Raw genomic sequence first — 27,666 nt, forward strand, 5'->3', positions numbered from 1 at the left:
ATTGAAGATTTCATTTAAGACCGGACAGAATCCTGTCCATGAGCCACTCATTAGGATTAGATTCGTATTTTCGCAGAACTGGGGAACTACCCCGGTCCTGAATCCACGACTCCACGTCCAACTTCAGAAAATTCGAGACTGACTGCGTCGGATGGCATGCCATGGAGCGCTAATCCAAGTCACACGTGCTGCTGTGAGACGAGACATCGCTGCTAGGCGGGTTCGAACTCCTGTTCTTCTTTTTCTTCGTGCAGCGGCGGCCGAAGTTCAGGGAAGGGGCTTCAAGCGACCGGCGGCTTTAGAAGAGAGGGTGGAGGCGGTATAGAGATCCGGCGGTGGTGACGGATTGAAACAGGCACCGGACGGGGAGCAAAAAAGATGTTAATTTAGCGCGAGGCGGTTGGTCGGCGGCTCTCGCCGCCGGAGACGGTGGAGGAGGGCAGGGTGGGGGCAAGCTGCTCTGGCTGCAGTGAGCTTTCTGCGATGCTTATCCTCACAGTCACACATGTGACTTCTAACAACGTCCCGTGGAGGAGCAGGAGCGGCAAACCCCCTCAAACAAAAAGAAGGAGCGGCAAAAAAAATGCTAAGCACATCGTGTCGTCAGTCGTGTGCAAAAAGAAAAGCCGCGCAATGGGCCCGCTCGGTGGGCTCTGCGTAGGACTTTCTAGCTAGGTTTAAGGCCCATGTTCTCAGCGGTGCTCGGAGGAAGCAGCCCACTATGCCGGCTCCCTGATGCTCACACACATGGAAATCCATCAGCAAAACAAATGCTGCATTGCTAGATGCTGCCAGTTTCAGCATCAATAACAAATACTACAGATTCTGTCGGCAAAAACAAGCGCTCCATGTCACTCCGGAACCTCGATTTCACCTTTTCAGCCAGGACGATTTGGGCGAAGCCTCAAATCCACACTTATTATTATACTGTAGTCAGGAACTTGGGTGTTGGAACAGGATGCAGGAATATGGGAAGACAGGCGCCAGGGCCTTCCTGAGATCAAACTGTCACACCACTCTTTTCTTCTCATTTTCCTTTTCTTCACAACATTCATCAGACACCGTGAGAATTATACAGCACAACACACTCTAGAGAAGGTAACACAACTATTGCAACTTATATTACTGCACGCACACCAATGGGAGACGAAGAAAACAAGAAAAAAGAATATTATTGTGACGAGATCTACATGCTGTGTACTGTGACTCTGACCGACCACACCACGGGCACCCCCTGCTACCCGGGGTGTGCCTGCCGGCATGACCTCCGCGAAGCTCTGGACTCTCCGTCTTCCAGTCGCCCGCCTGTACAACGTCCTCGGGGTACCGTCTAAATCTTTGTAGCTACAATGTGAGTGAGCTCGGTGGAGCGGTGGAGCCAGCTGTCACCGCAGGGAGTTCTTCAGCGACCGCACCGTCATCACGAGCTGCTGCCGCTCGCCCTCCACCTCCGCGAACCGCAGGCTGATCTCGGAGTAGCGCTCGTGCAGGTCCTTCAGCTCCTCCTCCATGGCTTTGTTCCTCTCTTTCAGAGAGGCCAACTCTTTTGATGACTGCTCCGCGGTGTTCCTGAAATTGTGTGAATCGTTGCCCGTTCCAGGGCATGTGAGTCGCGCATCATGTGTTTCTGAACTGAAGTGGTATGGTCAGGTTTTTTCTGTACGCCTGTACCTCATGTCTTGCCCGTTGCCGTTGCAGTCACCTTCTGCGCTCTGTCTGTTGGCGCCTGGCAGCGCAGTAGTGCTCCCAGTGGAGCCGGTATTGTGCTTGATGCGCTTATGATTAGGGTGTTGATTGTCCTGCAAAACAGAGCACTTTGTGAAACTTTCTAGGCAATAATTTATTATTACGATCTAAGCCATTCTATGTAAAGGTCGAACAGCTCAATAATGAAAAGTAATATATCATGTTCTCGGCAGTGGGGACCTCTATTTGTAAAGCTATTGCCCAGCCTATGATGACAAGGAGGCTGGTCCGCTGGTGGATAATAGAACTAAAGCAAAATTTGTCTTCCCATGTGCATAAAGACAGGAATCATGAGAATTCTTCATAACAGGTGCCGATAGTTACTTTTCATGCGTTCACAGGATGCTCACCCTGCTGCTGACTTTAAATGCAGAAAGTAAGTTACAGCTACTGGTTTGGATGAGTGCTCAGCAAGCAAAATTTCTAAGAGTTGCTTTTTTAATGGAGTTTCCATTGATTGTGCTTGGAGCATTGCAGTTGTTCACATCTAGATTATCATAAGCATTTTAGATTATAGATATACCAAAAGAGTAGCATAAAAAAGTATTTCAGCAGACAAACCAAATAAATGAACTATATGGACTGAAACATATTTGCTTTGCAGAATTTTACCTTCACATCTGCATTTACGCCGTTTGTCTTTGCACCTTCCCTGGTTTCAAGGGATCTTCTTAGCTTCAGCACCTGAGAAGCAAGGTTGTCTTTCTCAGACTCTTTCTTGGACAGCAAAGTTTTCAAGTTCTCACACTGGAGCTTCAATGACCCGATATCTATTTGCAGCTTTCCAATTGTTTCTTCCTTCTCATTCTTCAAGCATTTTAAATTGTGCAGTTCCTCCAAATGCATCTTCACTTGGTCCTTCAGCTTTGCAAGCTCTTCATTTAGCGAATTAATCTCAGCAGCTTTTACTTGCAGTTGCACATCCTTTTCACTAATTCCAGCTAATTCCTTATCTTTCTGCTCATTCTTTTCAAAGAGTTCATCTCTCTCACTGGATAGCTTGTCGATCTTGGCATTAAGTAGGTCGACTTCTTCTGACAGAGCACTCAACTTTGCCTCATCACATCTTTTTTGGTTCTGGAACTCGTCGCTCTTGCTTTTGAGCTCCATCAGTAGCCTGTCAATCTCCTTTGACTTGAAATCCACCAGTGTTATTAACTGTTGAACCTTAACCCGGTGCTGATCCTGAAATGATCCAAGATCTCCTTGGGCCTTTTGAAGTAACTCTTCTAACTGGCTCTTCTGTAACTGCAGCTCTGCAACCTCTTTTCTTGCTTGCACAAGATGCCGTTCATTTGCACTGAAAGCTGAAGATACCTGCGAAGACAACACCTTGAATTCCTCCTGTAGTCGTTCTGCAGTAGTTGCATTGTTCCATCTTATCTTCCTTAGAGACTCCTCAGCCTTAATGGCCCGTTGCTCTTGTTCCACCTTTGCACTCATTATTTCTGCTATGTCAGCCTCAAACTTTTTAGCCTGTGTTTGGAGTTCATTATCCAAGCTCTCAACGTTGGCTTCAAGATCACTTATTATAGACAAATGAGCTGAACACTCGTATTGCATCCTTAATTGCTCCCTCAGTTGTGTTTGCTCCAGCCTCGAGGATATGTCATGGTTCTCTTGCTTCAGAATCTCATAATCCAGTGCAAGTTGCTCCATTTGCATCTCGAGATCCTCACGATCTTTCTTGTACAACTCAATTTCATTGCTCAACTCCATAATTTTCTTTTCAAGCTCAGAGGTAGAAATGTCATCACGCTTCTTTGCAAGTGCATCCAGCATAAGCTCATCTTCCTTCTCTTGTTCTGAACTTGTTTCAGATAAGGCCATTTTGTGTCCAGAATTGTGCACAATTGACAGAGCATGCTCATATTCTACCTCCTGTGGATCCTCATGTGTATCCTCTCGCAAAATGGAAATCTCTCTGTTCTTTTGCTCCACCAGTTCATCAAGATCTTTCACAGCCAGAAGCAGCTCGGAGTTGGATTCCTGCATCTTTTGCAGTTGTACACGAAGATCTGCATTTAGATTCTTCTCATGACTCAGCTCTTGCTTCAGCTCTTCAATCTGTGACCATGGGTCTTCCCCGTCTGAGAGCCGTTTACCTGAGCCATTCGAATCATGGATCATCTTCTTTGCCCCCCTGAGTCCTTCACATTCTCTTCTGAGTGCATCCCTCTCCTCCCTCAGGCTACTCATCTCCTTGGAGAGATCTTGCCCACGCCGACTCTCCTTCACAATTTGCTTTCTGAGTGTCTGCAACTCCATATCTGAGACATCCAATTTCCTTGTTAAAGTGGCTATCTCACTTCTTAGTTTCTCCACATCATCCTCTTCCCCTCTTAACCCTGCCTCACCAGAATTGCTCGTTGACCCATCTGTGCTAGCATCAGGGGCTGAGCTTCCTGACCAGTCACCAGAACTGGTCAGTGGGTTCCTCAGAGTGCCGTTGTTGGCAAATGGAGAGATGACATTGCCACTATCCTGAAGAAATGTGTTGTGCATGCTTGTACTGGTTTTGGGTGTATACCTCCCAGAACTTCCATCTGAACCAGACACCGAGACAGCATCGAAGCTGCTGCCATTGTGGAGATGGCCAACTGGGTCAACAGACATAGCCGTGTTTCTTCTTGATGGAAACCTCATCCCTGGAGGTTTCCTTATCAACAATCCATCCTGTACAAGGAAGATATAAGCCATCGGAAGAACACGAGAAAAGCAAACCACATATAACATGAATGAGTTTTTTCAGGCATGGGAAATTCAGATCTCAAACAAAAAGTGTGATACAGCTAATTATCATTGAGATAAACGTAGGCTTCCTTTGCCCCTTTTTATTTAGCAATCTTCTTTGTATGCCAAAAGGCCTCTTTCTTAGCAATCACAAGATGAAACAAAGCAACACAATGATGATGAATTTAAAGAGGAAAAGCTCCCAAGGACTCCCAAAAGATCCCACTTACTTGCACAGGACTCATCGCATCCGCGGCTGCTCTCGCCTTCTCTCTGTCCTCGTCCTCAAACCGGCTCAGCTGGCTCTGCAGCGTAGTCCTTCTCTGTGGAGTCTTCACCACCGGTGGCGAAGCGTCGCCGTTCTCACTGCTGCCACCCGGAGGACAACAACAATCAGCAACCAAGCCATGTCCCAACCAAGCTAATGCATAAGGCTCAGACCACAATGCAGCAGCAATGACTATAAATCTGGTTGAGATGGCTCAATCCCTAAGGCTCAAATAACAATGCAGCAGCAGCAATGGTTAAATCTGGCTGGGGGCGAGATGATCCTTAAAGCTCAAACAAACCACAATGCGGCACAGATGTGTGCGTAGATTAATCCACCACCCAACCCACCTCGCGTCGTCTCCACACCCACCGGCGCCACCCACCACCCGCTGTATGGTCACCTGTCACAGGAAGCGAAGCACCAGCAAGCATCAAAATCAAGAAACCGCGAGCACGTCGCCGTCACAGGTCACAAGAAAACGCCACGACCCTTTAAGGGAGGCGAGGCGAGTAGAGGGAGGAGGGGAGAGAGATGGAGATGCTCACGTGCAGCAGCGCGCCGGGGCTGCCCTTAAGCGGGAGCGTCACCGCCGACGGCTTCAACGCGTCGGCGTACTCCGCCAGGTTCACCGTCGCCTCCCCCAGCAGCGCCGCCTTGCTCGATCCCTGCACCGACGGCATTACCCGGGTCAAGATCAATAGGGGAAACACCGCCGGCGGTTAATCTCGAATTAGTTAGCGGCGGCGTTGGCAGGTCGCTTACGGTCTCGTAGACGAGGAACTGGTAGATCTTGTCCTTGCCGGCGGGGAGCTTGGTAGCCTCCAAGATGGGGGCCGCCCACCGGCACGCGCCGCCGGTGACCTCCGCGGGCTCCGACCGCGCCGTCGGCCGCCCTGCGTCCTGCGGCGTCACCACCACCATCATCGCCTCCCACCCCAGCTCCGGCACCTGCATCCAGAACCACCCCCCGTCACGCGTCAAGAAAACAGAAATCGAAGCTCTGCTTCAGGCCTAGGGAGGGAGGAAAAGAGGGAGGCGAAGCCGTGCCTGCGTGGCGTGGAACTGCAGCTTGAACACGGCCTTGGCCTTGCCGCCGCCGCCGCGCCACCGCGACCTAAACATGTCGGCGCCGCCGCGCTCGCTCCGAGCGACCGGAACAAACTGCCGCGAAACCGGCTTCCGCGCGCTTTGGCCTCGCCCGCCGGGCTAAGCTAGCTGGCTACTCCGTCACGCCTCCGTCGGTGGCGGCATTGCAATGCCGCGCGCGGAAGAAGCCACCGAGCATGGCATCGCGGTGCGATGCGGCGGTGTGGGGTGCTGGTGGTTAGTTGGAGCGCGAAGACCACCACCACCGCCACATGGTGGCAGAGGGAGCATAGAGCGTGGGGGGAGTGTGGCCACTGTGCAGCTGCGAGCGAAGGCAGGCGCCTTTGGGCAAAGGCACGCACGCAGCAGCAGCGAGGCCGAGGGCCAAGGCAGTGGACACTGGATCTAGTGAGAGAGGAGGCGAGACAGAGCTCAACTGGACTCTCTCTCTCTCTCTCTCTCTACAGCTCTGCTTTTCCTCTCCCTTCTCTGATTCTCTCTCTGATTTGGGGTTTTAGGGGATAGAGAGAGAGGAAATGCGGTGAGAGAAGGTTCCGCGAGGCTATAAAACGGAGGTCAATTGTCTGGGGGGGGGGGGGGGGGGAGGAGAGAAATGGAATTGATTTCTTGGGTACAGCTGGGGAGGAGGGCGATTGGGGTCTGGTGGGAGGTGACGGATTATAAAATCTGAGCTCCCGGCTGCTGCCGCGTTGCTGTGCGGCGTTGCTGGTGCCCGTACGGGTGTAGTAGCGCGCACTGTGCCGCCGCGCCATGGCGTGAGCCTCACAACTGCAGCGCAGCGGCAGGGCGTGCTCCCCCTGCCCCTGCGCCGTGTTCCGGCCCCGTGTGGACCTGGCGACGGCTGTTCCTCCGCTGCGTGCTGGATATCTCTATTACTTGGCATGATTCTTTTTTGGAGTTCAGAATGCTGGATTGGATGCAGTACTTGGATTTGGATCCGTGCCTGGCCTCCAAGGACCGTGGCCATGTGGTGGGGAGGAACTTGCTTGGGAACAAAGTTTCTTATACCGGTTACTGAAGGGAGAAAATGTTTTAAAAAAGGTACAGTAAACATTTGGAAAGTTGCTCTGATCAACGAGTGTAGTATAAAGGTAGCAGTAGATCAGAAGAAAACGCTTGGTACTGGATTTGTGTACTGGCATGGATTGTTTACTACGGTGTCGGTCAACAGAATCCAAGAACCCATGGTGTGATGGAGGAGTTGCCAGTAGTTTAATGCCGTGGCGATTCTTTTTACAGCTCTATCGGACTTTTGGACGCATGCAGACCGGTCAAACTGAAACAGCTGCAGATCGACACTTCCAAACCCAGGCTAAAATACTTCACAGCAGTATCCAGGGCGTACGAGTGTACAACCGAATGGACCATGGGACATCAATGCATCATCATCCATCCCAACCCGATCCAACCCATCCTGCTCTCCTGGAGGCATGGAAACAGACACCTAGTCCTGCATATGCAAGCGAACAAGGTGGAGTAGACCAGGACGTTCTCAGGTGAGGCTACCTTTTTGTCCACGGCGGGCTGCCGGGCTACTACCCCTACGATACGCAGCGGCATCTGACGCTGACGGCGGCCTCGGGAGGGAGACCGGACTCCGGAGAGGCCTTTGCTCGGCGAAGCACGCGGCCCCCACGCGGGCGGCCGTCGTGGTGCCGGGGCCTTTGCGCATGTGGGCGTGCGTGCCCTCGGCTGCTCGGCCCCCCGCTTTCCTGCGCGCCTCTCGCGGTTACAACTTGGCACGCACAGCGCCGTGGTTGGGTGGGGGCATCGGATCCTGGCAGCCGTTCCACGCGCCTGCCACATGATCTGCTTCCGCTGCCTGTTCTCCGTGGACACGGTACGCCGTAGTAGTACGTCCAGCAGGACGCCCCCCGGCAGGCGTGTCCAGACGCGACGCGTCCATCCAAGTCAGGTGACTGGTAGTAGCTGCACGGATCGAACTGCTACGGCGTGCCACTGCTGGTTTTTTTCTGACGAGGGATGATTGAGCACGAGCAGCGTTTCGTTATCTCTGACCTGGCATAGTGGCATCAGCGAAGTGTGACAAAATGGTAGGTTAACGTGAAATAGTTCTCGGGGTCTAAATTAAGCTAAGCTACATTTCTCCCTCTCAAATTGCATCCCTTGATTTTTTTTTTAATCCCTTCACTCATCAGTAAGTGATGTCTTGACATAGTAGTTTTGATTAACAATTTTTGTCATAAGAAACTAACGAAGCATACCAATTAGCAAATGTATGCTATCATGGAACTAAATTTCAAGACAAATATACTCATATTTTAGTTATTAATTTTGTTCCTAGCTTTCTTTCTTTGGGCTGAAAGCACGTGTACAAACCTTTTGTAAATACTGCACTTTCCAGATATAAAAAAATTAGGTAAGTGTCTCCCTCAAAAACACATAAAACTAACTTGCGACCAAAATCAAGAACAGTTGACTTTGCCAACCCTAAACCGTCACTTATTTGAGACCGGATGGAATAATAGACACCGGGAATATCTGCCATAGAAAAACCTGACATCCTATTATTATTGCAAAAAGTATAACCAGTTATTATATGGAGTACTTGCCATGAGAATATGATTTCTCCCTTTTCTACTTATTTATTAGTCGTAGACAAGCTTTTTTAAAAAAATATTTAGTCATCTCGCATATGCTCGCACAACCACGCCCACGTCTCCCCAACCATCATCAGCTGGCGCTCGTCCTTTCTTCCATTCATCTAAACCAAGAAATCCACAGCGTGCTCCGTTTTTCGCACTCTCTTCCTTTGTTTCATGATAGAGCACCATCGGTATCCTCTCGTTCGTCTGACTTTCCGCGCGTCCCGAAAACCCGCGTATCTTTCCCCTCAATCATCCGCTCCCGTTCTCTTCTTTCTTCTTCCATCGTAATCCGGCTGCGGGCCCTCATTTTCCTTCTTCTTCTTCTTTTTTTAACACGCAAATGCGTTCCTGCGTCGTCGAGCACTCGCGCAGCCCACACGCGTCGGTGCCTGGCCGATGACCACCACTAGTTTTTTTTTTTTACTGCGCGGTAGAAAAGAAAAAAAAAAGGTTGATCAAGATCAGCTCGCGGCGACTGATCGCGCCTCGGTAAGCCAACCATTTGGCGCGGGGATCTAGGCTCGGTTAGATCAGGCCCAACCCAGTCGCCAAAGGGGAAAGAAAGATCGGGCAGGTCCGTCGATCCAATCAGCGGGGAAATCCTCCTGCCGCTGCCTGTCCGTACAGGATTTGTTTCCCCATTTCGTTCGTACACAGAAAAGGGGGGAAGGTTAATTTCAAAAAAGAAAAGAAAAAAGGGGAAGCTTGCCTTGCATAGGTCACTCACTCATAGGTGGGCCCGGCAGCAACCTTTTAGGTGGTGAGGCAATCAAGCATCGAATGCATGCGCTGCACTGGCTCAGTGGCTCGCCACTGTTACCGGGCAGTACGCTCACTAGCCGTTCGAGCGCCGTCGTGTCCGTGGCAGCCTAGGTTGTCCTCTCGCCATTCCCCGGCGCCGGCCGGCCGCTGCAGCTCGATCTCCTGCCTGCTGCCCGGTTGGTCTGCATTGATTTAGCCGGGCTAGGGCTAACTAATTGCGTCGAGCGATTGGTCCCAGCCGGCGGCCGCGACAGGCCATCCATCCCAACATCAGCTGATCAGCTCGACCCCGACTGTGTATGCCTTCGCCTGGAGGCAAATCGATTCGAGTGGCGCATAGAACTTGCTTGTCTGCTTTTGGCTCGGATCATTAGTAGGAATAGTTGTTTGAGAAAGTCTGCATGATAGTGCCCTAATAATATCCTATTCTAGACGACGCCCAAAAATGTTCGAACAAGAAAAAAAACTCTCCTGAATTTAAAGGCAGGCTGAATTTTATGGGACCTCTGCGAGGCAGACGACAGTGCTGCCAAGCTGCCATCCATTTTGATGGACTTCATTGTTACCGTGTGACATCCGTCTGCTTTTCTGCAAGCGTTTGATCCAGGGGAGGTACGCCAAGCTTCACTTTAGAGGTTCTTGGAGTTATGGCAACCATTCAATTGTGGCGCTGGCGCGGGCGCACAAACTGTACAGTACGCACGGACGCACGGCGGGGCTGTGGCAGCGGCGACGGGGAAGCGACGGCATGCGGCCCGCTGGTCCACGAGGGCCAATGGGCGATCAATAATAGTAACACCCCACCGCCGTCGCCGTCGCGTCGCGTACCACGGCGCCGCTGCCCCACGATCCCAGGCATCTAGGTGGAGAGCTATCGAGCGCGCAGGGGCATCGTCGCGGTGGCTGGCTGCTGGCTGGTCCTCCTGTGTCCGGGGAGAGCATGGCTGCCCGGGTGGCCCTGCTGAATAATTGCCGGTTAAGGAGAAGGTTTTAGATGATCAAGCAGTGCGTTTTAAAAGGTAAGTAAAGGATGTAGCCGTGCAGCGTCATGGATGGAAGCAGAGCAGATTGAGCTGCGAGCCCCCCGGTCCAGATCTGCTAGAGGCAGCTAGCTACGGCTGAGTGCTGACTGCTGAGGTGCCGCTACGGCTCTACCGACAGTGGTTTCTGTCGGTTAACGTTGTTGTCCAACCAATGTGTGCCCTGCCACATCGTGCTCGAGGGTCGTTATGCCTAACCACGACAATGGCTGGCCATCACATGAGTTGGAACCTACGTACGTACCCCTCTCGGCTCCCTATTCCTGACAACGCCGCGTCAGACTGACAGGAAGGTCCCGCATCGTCCTCGACTGTGCTTGCAACGGTGCTCTGCTCCCGTACGCAGGTCAAAGCTCGTCAGCTGGCATGGACGCACCCAGCGCAGGGATGCGTAGCGACGAGCAGAACTAACGTAGCCTCTGCTTTTCCTTTCCGTTGGCCCTCTTTTCCGCCATGTGATCGACCAACGGCGGCGAGCAGGGGCGGAGCACTGCCTCCATGTCCATCCACCCGCTTTGCGCCTTTATCTCTGGGCAGCTGCGGCGTCGCCGTCGATCTGTTAGCGAGGGCGAGGCGTTGGGTTACTTGATCGGCAATCAAAGGCGCCTGGGCAGTCGGCACGTCGGAAATCGAGCGAGCCACCACCATGCCTCGGCCCTGCTGACATCCGCCTCCGGTCTAATCCAATCCACAATGAATCTCCAGCGCCTACCGTTGTATACTCATGTGGCAGTCAATTGTTATCTGTAGTAAGTACACGAATCTAAATCGCTGCCGAAAAATTCTATGAAATTGTCTCTTTTCACTCAGATAAATCAGCGGCATACTTAGGACTTGTTTTCTTGGTAATATTTTAAATTAGCTGCTATGGAAATTAGCGGTAGGGTTCTTAAACTGCTATTAGCCGCCGCTATTGTCTGCTATCCATCGTAGCAGTAGCTCCGCGAAACCGCTATAGTGTTATTATAGCCCGCTATGTAAAATATTGGTTTTAGATTATTTGAGATCTAAATTTATAATCTAGCTCATATAGTCTTACATAGATATAAAGATCATAATCCAGATTATATAATTTATACATCCAGATTATCATAATTCCATAAGCTGTCTTAAGCTCCTGTGGAGACTAAAAGAAACTTATTGTTCGATCATCACAGAATAAATGCTCCAACACGAGTTCACCCCTCGTAAGATCATTACACTTCACGTCAGTGACTGTTTGGCTGGCCCGTAACCAAGGGCCCCATCTTCTTTCTTTCACAATAAATGATTAGCGGCCCCGTCACCGAGGCTGTCTCCAACGGGAGACTCTGAACCGTTCTTTACCCTATATATACCCTATATATAGAGAAGATTCCGTTTTTTATATGCTCCAGCAGCGTTCTCTAAATGGTCATCTAAAATAGATAACGCTATAGGTTTCCTCTCTATATAGAGATTCTCTCTGCTCTTCTTTATTTTTTCTTTATGTTTTAAACACTGGATTAAATAAAAATAAAATATATCCATAGCATTTGAGGTATGATAAATATGTGCGTACAAAAATTTGGAATAAAATATATTTCTAATATAGGGTTTAATGTAGAGAAGTCTGTAAATGATGGATATAAAAAAGATACAAAGAACGACGGTTAGACATCGTCTAATCCCATGGTCCATAGTAGTAGCTTTGCTGTTGTTGGGATGCTGCACAGCCCAATAAAGACCGATGTACTATCTCCCAAGGATGAAAAGATCGACGCACTGCTCCGCTTTTGTGGTCGCTAGCTTTGCTTGATTGCTTGTTCCGTTTGTTTTTCTTTAGTAATCAAAGCGGCCGACACTAACAGCTCCATAATACGTACTAACAACAAAAGAATACGATTTTTTTTTTGTCAGTGCACATGACTCGTATTTTCGCGTACCACCAGAACAAAAAGAAAGGCGGAAAAGAAATAAAGTCAAAAGTCAAAACGGTGGGCGCGGATCTTTTAGGCTAGTTTGGTTTTTCACACTAAATTGATGTTTAGACACCAATTAGAAGTATTAAATATAGACTAATTATAAATTAATTATATAAATAGAAACTAATTCGCGAGACGAATCTATTAAACCTAATTAGTTCATAATTTGATAATATTGAGCTATAGTAAAAATATACTAATGATGGCTTAATTTGATTTAATAAATTTATCTCATTTATCTTCATTTATACAATTAGTTTTATAATTAACTAATATTTAATTTTTCTAATTAGTATTTGATCCGTGCTAAAATTCGAACCTGTTCCGAACAACCGCCCAATCAACGGTCAGGGTTGGGTGCTGGCGACCTGGCGTGTAGCAGAGGCAGAGCAGGAGCATGGTAGTTCCTGCCAGCCCAACGGTCACTTTTCCAACCGGCACCCAGTGGGTCCTACTCTTTTTTTTTTCTATCCACTGAGATTGGAGTACTCCACTATCTTTCAAAAAAAGAAAGAGATCGGAGTACTCTCCCCTCTCATTTTGGTTTGGTTTTCTTATTCTTTTTCTGCATTTCATATTCCGGTGATTGTTATTTTTCGGAAAAGGATGGTTCACCGGCAATAATCCTCCCTTGACAAATCCTGACGATCTGCCGTTGCCGGGGTAGGTGCAGTGCTGAGGTTGGATTCGGAAATGTGAGTGCGTGTACAAGAGCATGAGGACAGACAGAGACAGGAGGAGGGCTGCAAGGGTTTTGTTTAATCGAAGGTGTTTTCAGCGATTATGTCAGGCCACTCTGCCAGGCATCTTTTATGCGCTGGTTGTTAGTAGTCGTAGATTTGCAAGTATCTCCAGGCCAGCTGCATGAGTAGGTCGTCAACTGTACTATAATCGAGTCCTTTTCAACCTCAAGCTGCCTTTCTTTTTTTTTAAAAAAAATATAGTTGACGATAAACGAGTCCTTGTATTTTGCCGCTGTTTTTAAAAGTAGAACTGCGAGAACCATGGAATAATTCAGGCCACGTAATGCGATCCCCTCTGCACAGGCAACTGTTCCACTAATTTGAATGGAAGATTAGCTCATGGCGCATGCTTTGACGAACCAATAATTGCACGCAGATAAACTAGGGCTCCCTGTTTGAGACACAATACTAGTTTCTTTTGATGATGATACCTCCTCTGATGACACCACTGTTGCAACGGGCTGCTGTGAGTACGCTGTTGCTCTGACCTTGCATACTCACAGCGTACTGTACTACTGCGAACCGAAGGGAGGGGCAGGCTTCAGAGCTCAGTAGCATCGTCGGCAGGCAAAGCATTGAAGCCCGTGCCTGAGCTCGCAGCCAAATTTATGGCTCTCCACCCCCGCATGAAACGGGTCGAATTTTCATTGCCAGCGCACCAAGCCACCAACGGTTCACCTGCCGTTCCGCAGCGTCCGCGCACAGCCACACAGGTCGCTGCCTCGGCTCCGCACCTCCCACTTCCGCGCGGGGCCCCGGCACCGCTAAACCTGTCCAGGGTGCAGCCATGCAATGCAATCTGTTCACGGATGAACGCTGATCACACGGAAAAGGAGCAACGTGTACCGCGGCACATATAATCCAGCCAGCCTGATCCGCAAAAGGGAAGCATTACTCTAGTCTAGGGCTCTAGGCCCGAGGCTAGTTACGATCTCCAGCGTTTTTCCCTTCCTTCTCCGTGCACCGTAGATTCGTGATCCTCCCTACCCTACTGGCACTTTGGCGGCTCAAGTTTTTCCAGCACGCCAGGAACCAATCCGGATGTCCGATCCGAGCAGATACGATTCGTGACCGCACCGCGAGCACGCCACGGCCTCGAATAAGGACGGCGAGCAAGTAAAAACCCACGAGAACCAGCCAGTGACCACGCCGTGGTGTCCGGCGCACTGCGCTGCAAGTCTGCAGTGCACCGCGCTGACGTGCAGCAGCTCGTGCCCTCCTCCCCTCCCCTGTTGTCTCCGGCCGGCCGCGCGCGCGCGCGCTTGGGCTACGGGCCGGCGGCGCGTGGCGGCTGACGCGGCGCTGCCTGCCACGGACGGGGCACGTACTCCACCTTAGGGTAGGGGCTCGGCTGCTCCGTCCGCCCGCGATCATCATTCGCTCACGCCTACTTACGCGCCGTAGTGCGATCTCGCAGCTGGAAATGGGATTGGATGGGTCGTGCGCCGACGCGGCGTGCCAGTGCCAGGCAGCAGTCAGCTCTCCGGCGAACCTCCCGTGCTCCAAACGGGAAAATTCTACAGCGATCGTAGGAGTGGTGGTGTTCGGTCTCTTCCCGTTTCGGTTACTGTTATTTCGATGGCCGCATAATGATCTCCTCCACCAAAAGGAAGCAAGAAAAAGAGTAGACACGCAGGGCCCCCAGCCCCCACGGTTCTTTCGCGAAAGCTGACAGGGAACCGCATCATCGATCGCTCCTTTCTCCGCCTCCGCCTCAGAGCTCACAAGGTGACATGTTACTGTTGCTTTCATGGGCAATCAACTCATCATCCCAAACGGAGACCGACGCGGGCTTTGTTGCGCTCGTAATCCCGCGGCTTTAATTTCCCCATTTCCGGAAAGTGTCATGCAAATGCTTTCTGCCAACGACGCCGGTCGCAGCACCAGCGCCAGTGGCTTCTCAGTGGGACGTTGGTTTCACGGTTGGCAAAGCCTAATAAGATGGTTGGAGGCATGAGCTACCGGCCCGGGCCTGGCCTGCACCCATCAGACCTGCATTCGGATGCATGGCAATGTAGATGTGTACCTTCTGCAGTTCTGCTGCTTTTATGCAGAGCTGCAGTCGATCTGCTGCTTGGCTTGCCTTCAAGGTACGAAAGCGCTCACGCACGCTGTCATGCGTAGGAAGCTTGCGGTTGGAGCTTTGCATGGCTCCAAGCAGAGAAACAAAAAGGAGAGGTTGAGGGGGGAATGGGAACATCTCCGCCTGCTTGCTCAGACGGCATGCGTGCCACTTGCTCGTCGTGGTGGTTTTCAGCTCACACGGCCCCCTGCCTGTCGGAGAACGTCGCAGCGTGCAGGGACCGGTTAAAACTGCAGAACGAAACTTCATCTCTGTCTGAATTCTGAAACACACACACACACACAGGGAGAGGGAGAGAGGGAGAGGGAGAGAGAGAGAGAGAGAGAGAGAGACGCCTCAAAAGCAACGGCTGCTGCTCCGCAGCTCCGGGCATGCTTGTTTTGGGCTTTCTCATCCGAAGAAGCATAGGTGACCTCTGACAGCCCAATGGAACAATTTCGGCCCACAAATGAAGTAGACAACACGAAATAACACGAATCTTCAAACAATCCCAGCCATAGAAAACTGGGTGAAAACAGAGCACCGAATCAACCGAAAATGTTTAGAAATTCCAAAAAAAATAACCGCAGAGTAATCAAAGAAATTTATAGGAAAATTATTTGGGTTCAATTTTTTTCGGAAAGATGAAGCTCTCAACCGACAATGCCTCCGGCAGGTCGGACGTGTCGGGGCGCGCCTCCAACTCTCTCCGGGACAGGATTACCTTCCAGTCGTCAAATCTCTCAAGACACACAACACCACCTACAACATAGGGCACCCGACATGTCACTGTCACCTGCTAATCAACTAAGGCACCTCAATCCCATGCAAACTAAACAATACCAAACAAATCAAGCCACTGATCCCGAGAATTTTCGTGTCCAGCCCAGCAGCAGAGCTAATAACCAGCCCAGCAGTAGAGCTTATATCCAGTCCAGCACCAGAGCTCATATCCAGTCCAGCACCAGAGCTCATAGCCTGGTACTGGATGTTGGAGCGGTAGTAAGTGTTGGGCGCCCAATTGGCCGGGATGACCTGGTACGCCACCAGCTTCTGGCCGGACTCGTTGGTGATGCGCAGCGAGAAGGGCGCTCTGAGCCGGTGGTTGGAGTCCAGCCTCCAGATGGATCCCCATGACTCCCGCATCGGCGTCCACCACCCGGAGTTGGCCTCCATGAGGTCCACCTGGACCACATCGCCGTCTCCATCTTCAAACTCAACAAGCACTGCGAAGTAGACGGGGTTTGAGCCGTGCTCGATGTGGAAGGTTACTGTCAGCCCGGGGTAGATGCAGGGCACCCTACAGGAACATGCCATGTTACATGTAATTTGGATTAGGCTTGTCCATAGGCATACTAAAATGCCAAATTGTAAAGTGGAAGCAGTACTACTATTTGTGCAAATCTACAAATCTACCCAAACCGATAGTTGTCGTTAAAATTGGTTAGCAAAAGTACAAGGGCCCCATAGCAAAGTAGCAAGACGGTCGAGATATGAATCTGTATGTGTAGGGCCTTGAGATTGGTTGTCCTGTGGTTCTATGAAACGAGCAGTGCATGTCACGGACCTCTTGAACTGGATGTCGATGATGCCGGCGTGGCGGAGCTCGTCGTTGCGGCCGGGCTGTGCCAAGGCCCCAAACGCCGTGCCGCTGAGGTCAAAGTGGTACTTGGCGACTGGGTAGTAGTTCATATCCGTGATCGCCACCGTCTCCGGGTTGCCGGAGCACGCAGGGTGGTTGAGGCATCTTATCTGAAAAAGGTCAGCAACAAATGAAAGGATTTAGTCCAAATTGTCCCTAATCTAATTTCTCTCAGTCTACCTCTGTTTCGATTTTCATGAGGGAGACTGACAGCACAAATTAGCTTGTCAACATCGACATCCTAGAAATAGTATCTCTGACCAAGTAATGTACCTGGTAGCACGAGCCGCAGCCCTTGCCATCCTTGAATAGGGGCTGGTTACCGCACGACGTCATGGCCGAGAAAGGAGGCAGGTTCACGTTCTTGAACCCGCAAGCCCCACCTGCATGCACGGAACCTTATAAATCGTCCAACAACAATACATGCCATATACAATCTGGCGCCATGCACCGACATTAATGTACATACCATTGTCGTAGGGGCCAGCGCCGGTTGGCGCACCATACCAAGTGGCCCTGGCAGCCACCCAGTAGGGGTCCGCGGTGATGTGGGAGGCATTGAAGTTGACGATCCTAGTGCATGAGCCATACGAGACAAGGAGGAGGAAGATCAGTGCACCAAGTGTAACCACCTTGGACGAGGCAATCATGGATGCCATCTTACTAGCGAGCTCTTTAGTTGCTAGTACTAGGCAGACATGAAGCTCTCTGTTTCGATGGTCAGCGAGAAGCACATTGCAGGAAATCCTTTGGTGGGGGTTCACATGGCTCTGGAGCAAACTCAGAGCACCTGATGTCTTTTTGGTGGGGGGTCACATGGTTCTGGAGCAAATCATGGAAGGAATGGAGGCATCAGGTCGGTCACGCTTATATAGGATTTGAGGCTAGGGTGGTCCAATAAGTCAATTTTTTTGAATATCTCAAATGTAGTACAAGAACAAAAGCTTGTCTTACAAACATCTTCAAATCCACAATTAAGTATAAAATTTGCCTCCAAAAATGCTTACACACTTACAATAGTTCAAATAAGACAACAATACTATGTCTTCTCGATGTCGGGCTTATGCTTTCTAACAGCCCATAAAAGTCTCCCAATGTGCAGATAAGACAACTTTTTCCTTACAGATAAGACAACTACTCGTTGCTTGCAAATTTACAAAATTAACATTCCTACCGCCGGCTACCAATGTGCATTCCTAGTTTCTCACAACAATGTGCAATGTGCTACCAATGTGCTACAATCCTACGTTCCTAGCTTCCTACCATGGCTACCAGGGTGCAAGGCTGCCTGCAAGGTACCTAAACAAGTTACAGAGAACTGAAATTGGTGTGAGCTACCTTGCTGCTTGCCTGCAGGCTCGCTGCTGGGCGTTGGCTGCTTGCCTGCCGCTCCTCAGCTCCTGCTCCACTCCAGTGCGGCAGTGCGCCAGGAGACAGGCCGAGGACGCCGCCTGCGAACCAGCCACCCACCACCGCCCGCCGGATCTCCTCCGCGCGGCCGCGCCTCCCTTGCCAGACGCCGGCTCGCTCCTCCTCACCGCCCTCCCTGGCTCCCTCCCTCCAGGAGTCGCCCGAGTCGCCGTTGCCGGATGCCCGGATACGGCGGGGGCTGGCCGCCGCGCGCCGCCAATTTGAATCGGCGAACCCTAGGTCGCCCTCCGCACCGCCTCGCGCCCCCGTCTCACGGCTAGGGCTAGGGATGAAAATACACCGAAAAAAAATCCAGTCCCGTCCGGCCGTCCCGCATATATTTCTATATTTATTCATCTATTTTCGTATTTGCGAAAAAATGCCGGACTGAAGCGGGAAGGGTATATCCCGTCCGTTTATGGGATTCCTCGGATGATCTCGTATTAGTCCCAAATTTGTAAAATCTGAAAAAAGTTAATATGCATACCATATATCTTCTTTGGTTCCTCAACATCAATAGTGCACTTCACGGTTGAAACATAAAATCTTAATCATATGTTTTAAAAATAGCTTGCATAAAAAGTGTGCAGTGTTGTATTCACGCGAGGAGGTGAACGGCAATTAAATAACAATGTGTTCCAGTAAATTTTTCAGTTCCCGTCTATTTCCGTAACCCGTATATCCTGTTTCTGATATTTCTAGTAATAAAATACGGAAACTGAAATGTTTAAGATTTTTTTCTATCCGTTTCCGTCCATTTTCATCCCTACTCACGGCTCGTTCATCCATTATATCTGTGATTCGAAGTCCGAGTGGACGGCCTGAATCCCTTGTGTACGGAGAGAGTCTGAGAGAGAGATGGGATGGTACGGTGCGGTAGTATGTCTGAAAATATGTAGTTGCAGAACTTCTTTTTGAAAAGAACGTATTACAATCCTTAATAATAATTTGCTAAATTGGTGCCATGAACCTCCAAACCGTAGAGTGTGTCGTTCTCTTTACCAATTGTGCAAGCTCACGTGCCACACGGTTCCGGTCCCTTCAAACATGGACACTCGTCCACTCCGGAAGCATGCTGCCTGCTTCCCTCGTCTCGTTCAACACAAACTTTAGCCGTGATCTCTGATAGCTTTCCTCGCGAAGTAAACCCACGACATAGCTGCAGTCGGATTCCAAGATCACCTTGTTTGGGCACCATTCTGCAGCAAGCTGCATACCCTTCTGTTTGAATGCTTCCGATGTGTAAAGGTGAGCGGTGGTTGCACCTTGAGCTAGTGTACATGCCAACAGAAAAAAAAAAATCTGCACTGGTGTGTAGCTTACTAGCTTCTGCCTGGCTCAAAAGGTTAAATTTAGAGTACAAGGAGAGTAGCTAGCTGATTGAAGTTTAAGTACTAACAACAGGAAACCGATCCTTGACGAGTTCGTTTGCATCTCTTTAACTGCAAGGAAAGGGGAGAACTGTGTGTAAAGTATGAACAGTGCCGTTCACGAAGCTGTCTGCCAGAACAGCTGCTCAAGAAAAAGAGAAAAAGCATCTAGCTGTAGATGGTACTCTATGTTAGAGAGAGAGAGAGAGGGAGGGAGGGAGGGAGGGAGGGAGGGAGGGAGGGGGGGGGGGTGGGAATTGTGCAGTCAATCAGCCGGTAGTGCAGGAGACTGAACTTAGAAGCCACGGCAGGCGCGCCCCGGAAAGAGTATGGATTCTTGGGAGCCGCTGCGGTTGCAATGTTTCCAAAGAAGGCTAAGATGTTTCATTGCGAGATGGCGATTCCACCGACGTTTCTCTGAAAAAAAACGAAGTTAGCTCACGGGAGATTTGGCCGCATCTCCATCAGCGCAAACGGGAGCACAAGACGAGCAGGTCAGGCGAGTATCGGGAGGAGAAACGCTAAAGCCCCGCAAAACGATGTATCGGTCGATTGATCGAGACCGGAGCCGCTGCATTCAAGGTCGGTTAGGTGCTGCGTCGCGGGCGGTCTTGGGCAGCGACGGCGCGCTCTCGAATAGGCATCGGTGTCGTTTCAGTTTCGTCAGATGCCGAGGACGAACGGGAACAAGAGCTGGGAGGAGGCAACAGCGCACACGCACGCAAAAAGGGGTGGTCTCCTCGCGGCGACGGCGAGGTCCATTGATCAGGGGATTTGGACTCTAGCACGTCCATGGCAGTGGCATCATCACGAACGACTTTGGTGTGCGGTTCCTGCGCGGCGTCGCCGTGGGTTGCGTTTGCGGAAGGTGTAGGTGCTTATATGGGTGTACAGGGACTCGGAGGAGGAGAATATGATGCTTCTCTGCAGCGGACAGTGACACGGCGATTGAGACATTTGGGAGGTACGGAAATAATATTGTCTTCCAAATATGCCATTTTGGCCCATTTTAGTTCATGGCCCAATAAATAAATGTAATTTCAGGCAGAGGCCCACGTATGAACGTTTGCCAAATCAGTTTCGTCGTCATCCTCGTTCGTGTTGCCTCAGCAGTGAGGCCCAAGGTCCACGCAAGCATTTTCCTTTTTCCATTTTCCGAAAACACAGGACATCGACACACACATGACACATGTACACTGTACTTGTGAACAAAGTCCCATTTACATTCTTAAATTATGCAAAAGTTCAATTTTAACCTTCAATTATAAAACTGGATATAATAGACCATCCAACTGTCTAAACTGATGATTTCGAAGGTGGTTTTGTATTTCTTTAAAAAAATAAAAAAAATCAAATTAGATTAAAAAATTTAAACTAATTCATTTTAAATCAAAAAAAATGAAACTAGTACTAATTTTTTTAAAAATGTAACCTATCTATTATTGCTCTATTTGAATCTTATTTATTAAAAAATAGCAACCAAATACTATGAATATAAAAAATACGAATAATTAACAAGTATAATACCAACAGATATGTTACATTTTTTAAAAAATGATACTCATTTCGTATTTTTTTGACTTAAAATAAATTATTTATGATTTTTTAGTTTAAATTTGAATATTTTAATTTCACAAAATGTAAAATCATCTTCGAAATTACCCTAAGAGCTAAATTTATCCGGTTTCGATAGTTGGATGGTCTCTCCTATCAGATTTTGTAGTTTAAGGTTGAAAATTGAATCCGATTTTATAGTTTAAGGTTGAAAATTAAATTTTTGATAGTTTGAAGATGTAAACCGGATTTTTTCCATAGAAATATGGGCTGGGAGTCGACCAATGTCCAAGCGTCTCGTTGACGCGACGTGCCTGACTGCACACGTGCCACGGCTCCCCGTTGGTTACAGCCGCAGATCAATATTATGGGCACCTCCGTGAATCTTGCATGGCCTCGCACCACTCAAAAGATTTTTTCTTTAAAACTAGGCGCCGAAGCATTTAAGAAGAGAAGGGAGCGAGTGCACCACTCAATGATCACTGGCCGGGAGTTGGAACTAGTACATACCTATCAGTTCAATAGACATGAATCCAGTATTTTGCGAGAACTCCCTGGCACTTTTGCAATACGACGAGGGTCGGAACAAAAAGCTCATCTATGATCACATTACAGCCATATCTCAATACATTGGAATGGCGATAATGCCGACAAAGCAAACGGAAAACAAAATTTGCCAGCACCAGGATTCTGATAGGGTTTCTACATCCTAGGAATGACTGTGATTCGGTTCAGGTTTCAGAAGAGTAGAGGTCTTCTAGTTCTCATCTTGGCCAATTACCCGATTAACTACACCAACAGCGATTGTGCGACCAGATGACCTTAAGTATGCCCTCCCAAGTGCTCGGCTCTTGGAGAATTCCTGAACGCAGACCGCCCCATCGAGGGCAATCTGACACAAGAATTAGAAGAGCATGAGTTTTGAATTGTACTGTACTGTACAAGTTCCACAAACTATATTATCCTAGGGCATGAAATTTTGAAAAAAGAAAGGTGCACGCAAGGATCCCCACTCGCTGCTGATTACCTGCACAACAGCGTTCTGTTTTGATTTAAGAAATCGAGGTGCTGATTTACTTGGTTTCCCAGTCTTGTCAAGCAAAGCAATGATTTTTGTTACTCTCGCGGCCTCCTTGACATGATGTATGTGAAACTCCACCTAGGTCCATAGCATTGTTATGATTATTACTCTGCATTTAATGCTAACCAAGCAGGCTTTTGGTCTTTTATTTTTACCTGAGAACCAACAAGAATTGGAATGGCAATATCCAGAACTAGAATCTTAAGCTCCAAGCGGTTAGCTACAGCCACAGGGAAACCAGGGTGGCAAAGCACCCCGCCAGGTATTAGTTGATTCCCATCAATACCCTGTAAACTAACCGCCACATTGTCACCAGCTCTTGCTATGCTGCATGAATTAGTGTCCCGCTCAATGTTTTTCACCGTCGCTTCTACCCCGCAAGGTAAAACTAACACCTGCAGCAGGAAATCACGCACAAGATGTCAGGAGAGAGAGAAATATTAAACAACTTTGGTGCAGCTACATTCTAGCATCTGGTTACTGGAAGATGAGGAGGGTATCAAACAGCCAATTTCACGGTCTCAATAGACTAGAATCCTATCCACTGGTCTCAAATTCTCAATGCAGTAGAGGATCATTTACAGCTTCTGCAGAGCAAATAAGTTTTAAAGGAAATATACCTTTGAACCATTTTGAATAGCCCCAGTTTCCAATTTTCCAAAAGCTGCCAACTGCCCTGTTGACTGAGACTTGATAACATCACAGATTGGAAGAATGAGGGGCTTTGTAACATCCCGAGAAGGAAGCTGCAGGGAATCTATAGCATCCAAGAGACAGAACCCTTGATACCTGAAAGGGTTCAGATATATTTAAAATTGTGAAGCCAATGGACTTTGGTTCAGATAGTTGTGTCCAGGTTCAGCTAGTGTCTAGGTTCATTGCTACTAGTGCTACCTAGATTTCAGCTTGTAGTTAAAGAGAATAATATGTAGATCATATGGGCATTGGCTGCATTGATTAGGAGGATATCGTGGGCAGGTGTGCAGCAAACTAGTTTAATTGGATCAAACTGATGAAAGCAGTCTGTAGATTTGCCTTGAAAAAAACAAATGAGGATATAATTATAACAAATATATTACAATTAAAATTAGAGCCACAGTTACATTTTGGAGTTGTATCGATGTTCAAGACAACACTGACCAGAGGGAGTAATAAGGAAACCCGATAAGGAACTACCATTGGTGATAATCTCCTAAGATCGTTTTCATGCAAGAGACCTAACATGCTATGTATAGTAGTGGTCATTGAAGATTTATGCTCCAAAGGGATTGTTGGTACCCTAAAATAGTCAATCCATGAGATGATATAGATTTAACATCCATTATGACAATAGTTTTGAAGGGTGTCTTCTAAACAAAGTGGAACACAAAAACTTCACATCATTAATTTCAGACAGCTTCAAAAAGAGGTCATTAACTCCACCTCATCATCATTAAAAGCACTTACCAGGAGGTCAAACGAGCATCTGAAGGAGGTTTGATCAAATTTTGATTTTCTACAGCACTAAGAGGAATCCAGGTAATAGCTGAGTCTTTGAAGTTGCAAGAGCGCAGAAAACTGCCAAGTTGTAGTTTGATGAACTCAAATCTTTCTTTTGAGTATGCAACTGCATCCATCTTGTTCACTGCGACAACAAGCTGTTCAACGCCAAAGCTTCTAATAAGCTGAGCATGCTCTTTGGTCTGACCGACACTTTTTCCTCCCTCACCATCCATGCCAGCTTCAAAAGAACCAGTTGAAGCATCAACCACAAGAATAGCTGCATCAGCTTGTGTTGCACCAGATATCATATTTGGCACAAAGTCTTTGTGGCCAGGTGAGTCAAGCAAAACCACACGGTATTTCTTCGTCTCCAGATAAGCCACACCTACTGTCATTGTCACACCTCGTTCCCTTTCTTCACTGCTCTCATCCATGGCCCATGCAAAAGCAAATGATCCCTTCCCCTAAAAAACAAATTATAAAACACAAACAGTTAGATATGCACATGAAGAAATAGAGCAGCAGATATGAAAGAGAGAATCGACATACTTTCTCTTTCGACTCCTTCTCATTCTTGTGCATATCTTTTCTCGATATCCTTCCTAATAGATGCAGTAATCTCCCAGATAGTGTCGACTTGCCTGAATCAACATGACCCACCTACCCACATTGTTCAAAGTCATTTCCCTTTAGACACAGGATATCTAGAAGAACAACAATGTCAAATAATAGATACTGTATTTACAACAGGACATGAGTGATGACCTACTATTGCAAGGTTTAGCTGGCTCAGCGCCCCTGACTCCTGATCAGCTAACATCCACTTTTCAGGCTTATACTCTTCAGGCAAACAAGGTTTTGTAACATTCACATTGTTCTTGTGTACATTTAGCTGGCTTATGTCAGAAGAGAGTTTCTGGTTCACATAATCATTCTGTGAGGAACTGCTAGCCCCACTACTCTTGTCATGCTTCAGCTGGAAATGACCGGGGACCAATAGAGCTGTCCTTTCCACAGGTATTTCTTCAGAAACTACAGGAGTTTTCTTCTTTTTTTCAGCACCTAATGAGCTACCAGCAGATGGTAATTGTGTGGAATTGGCTGTTGAGATGCACAAAGAATTAAAATTGAAGAAATAAAACAAAACCTAACAACCTTCAATTTTCAGCAGACATGCTTATCAAAGGGAAGAGTGATAATACTGTTAATAGAATACCCAGCACTTCAATCTCAATACAAGAACAAGTCATTCAGAAAACGTGGCAAATAAGATATAGAGTGTGAAGCCATCAAACAAGCAACCCACTACTTTAGTGTGCATTGAAAATGTTTAGCATCCACAGATATTTATGCACAATCCAGTGCTACGGATTGCAACAGCAATGGAGTTGTTCAACTAGACTGCACGAAAGTAGAAAGACCACAGAGCCATGAGTATGAAACATTGGTGTGTTGGGGAAAAAAATCGAAAGCCTGTTTTCAGCACATGAGAAGAAGCGTGCATTGTTATGTTGTGAATTATTATCTTTCCCTTTCTCTTTTTCATATTTATTTGGGTAATTAGGAAGAAGCAGCTAACTTGATGCTACATGCCAGTTGAGTTCTTGGTTAGACATATTAACAATCTATAAAAATGATTCCAATGTGCACCAAGCCACCAACAATACCTTTATCACATGATGTACTAGCATGCTTTCTCGCAGAATCACCATCAGAATGTACACCACGAGTCTTCATTGGCGTCTTGGCAGAATCTGTTTTTGGTGCAGCACATGCCCTAGGCTCACTTGACGCTGCGTTGACTGCATCTGATAGGACAATGATAACATATAAGGAAACATTACGAGTCCTCGTTTACTTATAAACAGAATCAGAATGGCTGAAGCATGTGCGATTCTAGACACCTTTTAATGAACCATCCTTGGCAGATTTGAAAAAGGTTTCACGGAAAACCCCACACATCTCACAGTACGTCATGCTTTCATGATTATTGAAAGTGCACATGGAACACGTCCAATGCACAGGCACCATAGTTGAGGACTTCTTCAATGATTCTATGCAATATAATGGAAACAAATATTAGAGATCAAAGAGTCATATTACAGTCAATTGGATTGTAGCAGAGAAACTCCTTGAAACTAAAACATGCAATAAGGACACAAAAGCGCAAAACATTTAAAGCATAAAAGTTGGCAACCCCAAATTGGTACCGGTCAAATCATTAGTTGGATGACGTAAAAAAGAACATTTCTGAAGTTAGAATGTTAAAAAAAATACTATGCATGTGCGCAACAATCCAACAAACAATCAGCAGTGAAACCCACTAGTTTGACTGGTAACCTCCTAAGCCCCCACAACTTTGAGACATTTTCATACTGCACAAGGATTTTGTGTAAGTTTTACTGCCTGGCTGGATGGATGAAATTTGGCCTCCAATCAGAGAAATGCACATATGCAGGATGCCTTCAAGCAATTAACATGTAACACAACATCTCCATTGCAGCGGATAAAAGGATGGAAATTTTACATGTAATAAGTCACAGTGTCATATATAGCTACAGAACAGCTGGACAAAGGTACATACAATCCACAACAACCAGTTGAAGTTATCAACAGTTGGCGTGCAATGCAAGACGAGGGAATAAACAATATGAGCTTAATAACCATTGTTTTGAGCAATACAACTGCCATTGTGAAGGCTTACATTAACCATGCACTATTTATGATTGTCAGAATCAGACGATAAAGCAACTCTAGTAAACATTTCCACCTCATTAGAGATGATATGGATAAAGCCAGAAGATTCGGAAGTATACCTTTTCCCTTCTGAACAGGATGTTGATCGTTTCCATATCTGGTGTCATCATACTCATCATAATCATCATCATACTCATCATAGTCATTGTAATCATCATCATAGTCAGGCCCAGATACAACTTTGCGAGGCATTCTCCTGGCATAAAGAGGTTCCAACAACGAAAGCAATGTGAGGTATGCATATGGCAAGTAAAGTATAAACTAGGGATAGTTCATCCCAATCAAGGAACCCTGAATCCCATCCCCAGCAGAATAGCCAGTTATCAGTCTATAGGAAGCACAAAACAGAGCAGTTCCTACTTCCTAGCGAAGACTAGCATAAGCTTCGTCTCCAGCCACTTGTCTTCCCTGCCCTAGCCACACACCCATAATTAACAAATGCAATTGAAATTCACAGTTTAGAAAGCCTAACGATCTGATATCAAAATAAGTAACTAACTCAACTGCCTAATGCTACCACTCTGAGCTCACCCACAGTCTAGCAAACACTTCATGCTCAACGTTGATAAGATTTTTCTTTCCTCAAAGTCAAACAAATGGAGAAGCATCAGATCGATTTCATTTCCCCTAAACCTCAGTCCTCTCGGCAGCCCTCTTACTGCACCTGCACCCACTCTCTCCTCTCCCTGAGCCCCTAAACCCTAGTGCCTCTATCCATCGAAACCCATCTCTGCCTCCCCTGACTCCGCCACCCGCCAAGCCCGCTAAAGCCCCTCGCCCCTCGACATCTCGTCCTGCCGCGAACAGCCGCTGCAGCGCCAGAGCCGCGTGCCACTGTCACCGGAAGCACCCCGCAGCCCACGAGCACGCGGCAAGCACGACGAACACGAGACCGAAGAGAAATCCCATCGGGAAACGAACAGATTGGGGTCACCCTCCGAGCGGAATCGCCAGTGCAGCAGCCCCAGACCCAAAAGGCGCACTGGGAAATGCCAGAAACCCACAGGGAGCAACGGGGAGAGCGCGGGTGTACCTCGACGCCGGCTAGATGTGATCGGGTGGCTTGAAACCTTGAGCTCTCTCGCCGCCCTCCGGAGGGAGCTTCTCTGGACTGGAGCCGCGAGAGGGTTGGGGATCGTGTCGGGGGCAAGTCGAGTAGGCGCGGCCGCGGCGTGGTGCGGATGGGGGGAGTGGGGAGACTGTAGAGAAGCGTAAACGGAACGGGACGGAAGGCGGTGGGGGTCAAGACGTGGCGTGGACGGTTGGCCCCGCCGGACTATATGGGCTGACATGTTGTTCAAAGGCCTATGGACTATGGTGTGGGCCGGGCTAACCGTTTTCTCTGGGCCTTTGC

General features: G+C 48.2%; 3 protein-coding genes across 5 annotated transcripts; all 3 read right to left on the minus strand.

Moving 5' to 3' along the window:
• Positions 1–995: 995 nt before the first annotated feature.
• LOC112876036 (myosin-7-like) lies at positions 996–6,361 on the minus strand. 2 transcript variants are annotated; one of them, XM_025940069.1, is made up of 8 exons: positions 5,798–6,361; positions 5,513–5,698; positions 5,296–5,415; positions 5,098–5,150; positions 4,710–4,845; positions 2,359–4,422; positions 1,672–1,799; positions 996–1,569 (listed from the first exon to the last, which is right to left on the minus strand). In XM_025940069.1, the coding sequence occupies exons 1-8, from the start codon at positions 5,870–5,872 to the stop codon at positions 1,386–1,388; spliced, it is 2,946 nt and encodes a 981-aa protein (XP_025795854.1). In that variant the 5' UTR covers positions 5,873–6,361; the 3' UTR covers positions 996–1,385. The 2 variants fall into 2 exon arrangements, with proteins under 2 accessions (XP_025795854.1, XP_025795853.1); XM_025940068.1 differs by having other exon boundaries at positions 4,710–4,848.
• Positions 6,362–15,605: 9,244 nt separating this feature from the next.
• LOC112877076 (expansin-B3-like) lies at positions 15,606–18,290 on the minus strand. Of its 2 annotated transcripts, none has more exons than XM_025941282.1 (5): positions 17,997–18,290; positions 17,128–17,231; positions 16,932–17,041; positions 16,584–16,768; positions 15,606–16,316 (listed from the first exon to the last, which is right to left on the minus strand). In XM_025941282.1, the coding sequence occupies exons 3-5, from the start codon at positions 16,992–16,994 to the stop codon at positions 15,824–15,826; spliced, it is 741 nt and encodes a 246-aa protein (XP_025797067.1). In that variant the 5' UTR covers positions 16,995–17,041; positions 17,128–17,231; positions 17,997–18,290; the 3' UTR covers positions 15,606–15,823. The 2 variants fall into 2 exon arrangements, with proteins under 2 accessions (XP_025797067.1, XP_025797066.1); XM_025941281.1 differs by having other exon boundaries at positions 17,128–17,480; positions 17,997–18,135.
• A 3,224-nt stretch (positions 18,291–21,514) lies between these two features.
• LOC112877874 (HBS1-like protein) lies at positions 21,515–27,507 on the minus strand. The gene is made up of 11 exons (XM_025942249.1): positions 27,346–27,507; positions 26,372–26,508; positions 25,460–25,609; positions 25,223–25,363; positions 24,325–24,656; positions 24,105–24,215; positions 23,520–24,019; positions 22,694–22,862; positions 22,229–22,468; positions 22,020–22,151; positions 21,515–21,884 (listed from the first exon to the last, which is right to left on the minus strand). Exons 2-11 carry the CDS (start codon positions 26,502–26,504, stop codon positions 21,750–21,752), a joined length of 2,043 nt encoding a protein of 680 aa, XP_025798034.1. The 5' UTR covers positions 26,505–26,508; positions 27,346–27,507; the 3' UTR covers positions 21,515–21,749.
• Between the last annotated feature and the right edge of the window lie 159 nt (positions 27,508–27,666).

This window comes from Panicum hallii, chromosome 9, assembly GCF_002211085.1.
Source record: "Panicum hallii strain FIL2 chromosome 9, PHallii_v3.1, whole genome shotgun sequence".
NCBI lineage: Eukaryota > Viridiplantae > Streptophyta > Magnoliopsida > Poales > Poaceae > Panicum > Panicum hallii.

Excerpts from the sequence above, each read along its gene's own strand:
- LOC112876036 (XM_025940068.1), bottom strand. The coding sequence starts at position 5,872 with ATGTTTAGGTCGCGGTGGCGCGGCGGCGGCGGCAAGGCCAAGGCCGTG. Across the intron at positions 1,800-2,358 it reads GCGTAAATGCAGATGTGAAG|GACAATCAACACCCTAATCA; the intron begins GTAAAATTCTGC and ends TCTGTTTTGCAG. Across the intron at positions 1,570-1,671 it reads GGCAACGGGCAAGACATGAG|GAACACCGCGGAGCAGTCAT; the intron begins GTACAGGCGTAC and ends ACACAATTTCAG.
- LOC112877076 (XM_025941281.1), bottom strand. The coding sequence starts at position 17,317 with ATGGCATCCATGATTGCCTCGTCCAAGGTGGTTACACTTGGTGCACTG. Across the intron at positions 16,769-16,931 it reads GCTGCGGCTCGTGCTACCAG|ATAAGATGCCTCAACCACCC; the intron begins GTACATTACTTG and ends GACCTTTTTCAG. Across the intron at positions 16,317-16,583 it reads ATCGACATCCAGTTCAAGAG|GGTGCCCTGCATCTACCCCG; the intron begins GTCCGTGACATG and ends ATGTTCCTGTAG.
- LOC112877874 (XM_025942249.1), bottom strand. The coding sequence starts at position 26,504 with ATGCCTCGCAAAGTTGTATCTGGGCCTGACTATGATGATGATTACAAT. Across the intron at positions 22,469-22,693 it reads CTATTCAAAATGGTTCAAAG|GTGTTAGTTTTACCTTGCGG; the intron begins GTATATTTCCTT and ends TTCCTGCTGCAG. Across the intron at positions 21,885-22,019 it reads AACAGAACGCTGTTGTGCAG|ATTGCCCTCGATGGGGCGGT; the intron begins GTAATCAGCAGC and ends TTCTTGTGTCAG.